The sequence below is a fragment of the Morone saxatilis genome, unplaced genomic scaffold (genome assembly GCF_004916995.1).
Source record: "Morone saxatilis isolate NCDOM2014 unplaced genomic scaffold, NCSU_SB_2.0 Contig12, whole genome shotgun sequence".
Lineage (NCBI taxonomy): Eukaryota > Metazoa > Chordata > Actinopteri > Moronidae > Morone > Morone saxatilis.
Window position 1 is genome coordinate 14,352,109 of NW_023339674.1, and position 6,000 is coordinate 14,358,108.

Here is a 6,000-nt window from a genome sequence, read left to right on the forward strand (position 1 = left end):
TGAGCTGCTCAGTGGCAGACTGTGGTTTCACAGACAATCTTCACAAGTGCTTGTGCATATCTTTATCTGTGTGAATCTAAAAATGAAAACAGTAAAACTTGACTTGTGTAGTTAGAAAAAGCCTTCCTGTGTCAATCAGTTGAAACAGTTAAATCAATACCATCTACCAACTATCTATCAGTCAATACGAAATCATTCATATTAAAGTCAGTTGGGTTTTTTTTTGTTCAAAATGTATCTGTCTCTTCTTTTGACTCATTCATCTGTAAGACATATGACTTAAACTGAAATGAGAGTAGAGGATTTGGTCCCTTCCCAACACCTGACTGTATTTCTCAATGACCTAATATTTGTTTTCATATTAGTCACACAAGTAGCGACAGACCATTAGTCTAGTCGGTAGTAAATGTCATAGTGAGTAACAAAGGCTTACATGGTGTAAAGGAAGAGTGAAGGACAACGTGGTAAGTAAGGCAGTCTCTCTCAGAACTGACAGAAAAATTATTATTTATTTCAGTTAATAACAGTTCATTCTTCACTCACACAAACAGGAGTCACTGGAGGTTGCATTAAAGTCCTACCAAGTGTCCACACTCTATAGTACGTGTCCACTTGACGTCAGTGACAGCTCATGCTAGAATTAACATGGGTAGATAATCAAGCATTTAGGTGGCTAATATCTCAATCTACAGTGTCTGAATATGTGAGCACATGTATGCGTGTGTGTAAGCCTTTAGGCAGAAGGACATGTAAAGTCCAAAACTACAGACTGAAGTCTTCAGTTGAACTTAATATCCAAACATCAGTGGCTCCCGATGTTTGCACAGAGGGGCCCATGAAGGTCAGTGGGGGTGAAGGGTCAAGACCCCTCCTTTCCCTTCTCACCTCTCATTCTTCTCCCTGGAGACCAGACGAGACTTCTCCAGGAGATACTTCTCCACCACAGCCCTAAAAGACAGAGAGAAACAGAGGGGGAGGGGGAGAAGGCAAGAAAAAAGGGGAAGAAGAAAAACAATGAGGATGAATCACTTAACACTAAAGGTCACTCAACTCTGTCCTTATGAGTGTGTGTGTGTGTGTGTTTGTTTTTAGGTCATATGTGAAAGTGGGCTGGAAATAAAAAATGAGGGGAGGAGCAGTAGGGGAAGTGAGGGCAGATGGTTGGAACAATCAAAGAGTGAACAAAGCGTTCAGATGGATTGTAGCACATCAAACACACAACATAGCAACACAAAACAACGACGAACAGATAACTCTGGCATTTGTTCATTTTTGGTATTTTATAATATAGACATACAGAAGAGACTAGAAGGCTACTGCAGGGGTAGAGGTATGCTTTCAGACCACTGCAGTCATGAGATATACAATTGTAAAAGCAGTGGTATTTACCCACTACAGCAGGCCAAGGCCATAAAGTTGTCTAAATCAGATTTTATAAGTCAGAGTTGTTTTTTCTATAGCCAGGCAAAAACAACACTGACGCCAGTCCTCATGGCACACTAAGAATAGAGTTGTGCTGTGAGAAACACAGTTGTGTCCATCTGCTTAAACTGAAACCACAACTGTAGACAGACTGAGATCAAGCTCATACACCTACTTTAAACATCCGCTAGATTAAGTTCTCTTTTCCCTTTCCCTTTTTCTCAGAATACTCACTGCAACTACGCAAAACAAATCACTTTCTTAACATAAAATTATATGTTGGGGTGTGATTTGTTGTAGGTGTCTTACTGATTAAACCGTAATTTACAAGTAAGATCAAGTTATACATACATACTGTATGTATGAGATGTTTTTGATAGGACAGATCCTTGTGACATGCCCAGAGTATCTGACAGTAATTTAGATTAGACTGTCCTTTGAACCAGTTCCAATCAGTCACAGGCACGCACACAGACATTAACTGTGTCAAAAGCTTTGGAGAGATCTATGAATATATACAGAAATACAAGCCATGTGGGCTTTTACTTCTAATGCTACTTCTTGAAAAGCTTAAGCAGAAGTCCCCCAAAATAGGCATCCAAAGTGCTTGTAAATGTCTCCAGTATTTCAAATGTTTTTGCACATGTGGAGGTAATTTGTTTCACACCTGAACCCATTCCAGGATCAGTTCCAGTAAATGGCACAGTTCAGCAATGTCTCTTGTATTTAAATGTTGTATTTATAAACGCATTTTCATACATTCTGAGCATTAAGACCAGATGATGAGTGAATCTAAAAAGGACCACCACAGGAGATAATATGTGAATGTGATAGCTCACTAAAAGTTATAATGAGTTCTTGTCCATATGAGGTGCTCTAATGGAGAACAGTACATTGACAGGAACTTCTTTTCAGAAAAGTACAGAGGAGCCAACAGACAAGCTGGCTGCACAGTAAATTTGTCAGCATGTGCCAGAGGGGTAAGAGAAGTCTCACAACACATTCATCCAGAAACATCCATACAGTCAGTGCATGTTTGTGCTGAGACATCTTTCACTGACACACCACCTCCTTTTTACACCTCCTCTAAAGTGTGTGTTCCTTGTCATCGTTCTGCCGCATCTTGCTCAGATGCCAGTGAGGATGGATTAGCCGGACAGAGACCCACAGAGAGAGAGAGAGCGTAAAAATATCCCGTCTGTCAGTCTGCTCAGAAAGCAGAGCGGAACAGCAGCCTTCCCTTTGTTAATCTCCTCTATTGACTGTCTGAATGGCTGCCACTGGAGATGAAGAGATAGACAGGCAGCCTTTGTTAGGTCTGCAGAGCAGAGCTGTGGTGAGTCCAACACTTTACTGATGTAAAGCAGAAGGCTACACTAGTAAAACCTAGTAAGCTAAGCAAAATGTTTTGGTTTGACTACATTTATGGTTTTCAGCATTTCCTTGTTTTAAGTGGGTTCACTCAGCCTACTAAAATTAACTCTCCTGACTGGATTACAGACCCTTCTCAGGGTAAGCAATTCAATAGAGAATGATGAGACCTGGTGCCATTAGGGAGATAATCAAGATGGGGATGCCCACTTACTGTTGAGCTGAGCAGCTGTCGCTACAGGCATTTACATATTTCAAATCTAATGTTATTTCTAGTAGAAAACCTTTCCATACACGCCACCATTAGAAATGTGTTCTCAGCCTTTAGTCTGAACATTGCACCGAATATTCTGCGCAACCTTCAGCTTTTAATGTCTCAACAATTATAGAATAATAAGTTGTCTTTTTTAAAGACACGGTATTGAGCAGCTGTTTCCCTCTCCTGATAAAGAAATGAGGAAGTGACATGGCTGATCAGACTTTGATGCAGCTCCTAACCAGTCTGACTGCTGAGAAAAAGGAAGGACATGCTAGTGGTTGAAAGTTTTAGTCTGTGTGCACACTGCACAGAGGGGATCCACATGATCAGTCATAAAAAGAGCAAAGAGGAAGATATTAGGCCATAGTTAGGCCATAGAGAGGTAGAGGACCCGGACGACGAGCTACAGAAAGAGGATACAAAACACAAAAAAATAATCATTCAAATGTCCCTAAATGGTGCTGTACTGCAGAATAGTGCATTGCGGCTCAACCTGACTTTGTGTGAGGCCTTGTTGAGAGTGGTTGGTCGTAAAGACACACATACAATAATACACATACATGCATCAACTGTTAATTACTCACCCTCTGACCACTCCACTCTCCAGGTAATTAACCTGGATGAATTTACCAAAGCGGCTGGAGTTGTTGTTGTGGGCTGTCTTGGCGTTCCCGAAGGCCTGAGGCAGAGACAAAAAGAGAGGACAGAAACACAGGGTAAGTGTATGGGTATAAAGTCAAAAACATACAGTTTGTAACCATGTTTTTATTTAACCAGGAGAAAAAGACTTAATGAGATTAAAAAACTCTTTTTCAAGGGTTTCCTGGACAAGACAGGCAGCAGCATAAATAACACAGTTGCAGAAACAAAAGACAAACATAAAATAATTTAACATAAAATCAAAATAATCAATAAATCAATGAGGTAAATGGTTTATATGTGACAACACTGAAACACTGAGGGAGACTAAATTAAATCTTGAGTGTTTTTTGAGACTTGTTTTGTGAGACCATATCAGGCTTGATTTAAGGCCAATTGTCTTTTACAAACTAGTTTTTATTTTTTATTTTTATCCCTTCCTGCTCATTATTGATGTTTTGAAACTCAACTCTGGACCTCTGTTGAGTTCCAAACCTTACATAGAGGTGCTATTGGGTGCAACACAATCTGGGAGTGTACCTTCAGGCAGCTCTTTCTATCAGCACCCTCACTGAAGTCAACACAGCAACAGTAATAACAAATCACCATGACAACAAAGAAGTAACAGTCGAGGGTTAAATCTTGTTTTTAAACAGGAACTGAGATCACAGGGTGTGGGACTAGGCCGTGTATGTGCGTGCGCTTGTGTGTTTGTATATGGCGAGGTCTGTCTTAGAAGGGGGGCGAACATCTGCAGCTCGTTTCCTCTTGCCCTGTTCTCACTCTCTCCCCATCCATCTCTTTCTTCCTCCTTCAACAACTTTCCTCACTTACTTGTTCACGTCTGTATACGTGTGTGTGTAAGAGAGAGAGAGAGAGAGAGAGAGAGAGAGAGAGAGAGAGAGAGAGAGAAGAGAAGGAAGAGGAGAGAGAGAAGAAGGAAAAGGCACAGGTCAGTGATGATAAATGAGGTTGGACAGCCGTTCTGTATAGCAGTCACAGCAGAAACAGAAACAGGCTGATGCTAACCCAGCCTGGGGCACACAGAGCACCGCACTAGCCTCGCTGAGGGGCCCGTTTGTTGCATTGATATGGTAACAGAATAGGCTCTTTTTTTTTTCCTTCGTGATGCACATGCTCACATGGTTACAGATAGACGCGCACACATGCACACGCTCACAAAAGGCCACCGCAGGGGAAGTTGATCAGTGCATGTTAAATAGGAGCCACATATATCTTCAATCAGTTACGGGTTGAATTTGATACAGTGGTGTTGGTGCTGATTAGAGTAAGGGGGCACACACGCACCACCACAACACACACAACACACACACACACACACGGTCTGATTGACATTCCTTAGGATGAACCATTGACCTATTTTTATTTCTGCTGCCCAAGCAGCTCTTTTTCTGTCTTGCTAAATTGTTTGTTCTCCTTTATACCGAAACAACTTGTGCACTAAAACCATCAAACCCTTTTGAGATCTCAGTAGATCTGCATGATATGGTAAAATATTGCAGTTATTTTGACAGACATTGTGATTGTGTTATGATTGAAGATTAGTGGGAATTATTATTTTTGCATCAATGTCTATTCTCACTGAGAAAACTATTAAAATCCTGATGTTGATGACGAAAGGTGTTTACCACACAGGTTTCATTCTTCATTCAATTGTCTGTTTATAATGCCAAAATCGTTGTGTAAAACTGTACATTTATTTATTCAGGTGTTGCCTGTATTAACAGAATAAAACGACATCACTTCTGTTCCCGGTTTTCAGGGTCAGTAAGTGTGTTTTGGCGCTGATACTCCAAAGTGTCACACCGCTCAATGCTGCCCGCTGTGCCTAGTGCTGTTCTGATCACCCCCACTCCACAAACCTTGCAGCCAAGAGCACAAAACCCTGGGAAAATCTCTGCAAAGCCCAGGCCGCTGCACCATGGAGGGAATGCTAAACATGTCACTGCATCTTTCGTATTCTAACTTGCCCATGAGCAGACGATCTGATTGGCTGGAAGGCTCAGCAGGTATGGGGAAGTGGACCAACAGCTTGTCAAACCGTGTCCGAGGAAAGACGTGGTCTGATCTGCATTCTTACGAAATAAGGGTTGCTCTCAAGGAGGTTACGGAAAAAAAACAAGGAAGAGGAGAGTGAGAAATAGAGACAGAAAGAAGGAAAGAGAGAGAGAGAGAGAGAGAGAAAGAAGCGGGGGGCTCATCTGCAGTGTGTACATGTCTGCATGTTGTGGGTGTGCATATCCAGTGATCATTTCATGACGTGCAACAGTGTCTTAACTGATTCCTCT

The 6,000-nt window shown here is 41.5% G+C and overlaps 1 protein-coding gene across 8 annotated transcripts in view; it reads right to left on the bottom strand.

Moving 5' to 3' along the window:
• The window catches only part of LOC118321759 (unconventional myosin-IXb), a 36,644-nt gene that overhangs the window by 20,561 nt on the left and 10,083 nt on the right, over positions 1–6,000 (bottom strand). For all 8 annotated transcript variants that reach the window (XM_035653243.1, XM_035653241.1, XM_035653246.1 and 5 more), the window contains exons 4-5: positions 3,637–3,731; positions 886–948 (exon numbers count right to left, since the gene is read on the bottom strand). In XM_035653243.1, the coding sequence (XP_035509136.1) occupies positions 886–948; positions 3,637–3,731 (158 nt within the window). The remainder of the gene's footprint in view (positions 1–885; positions 949–3,636; positions 3,732–6,000) is intronic.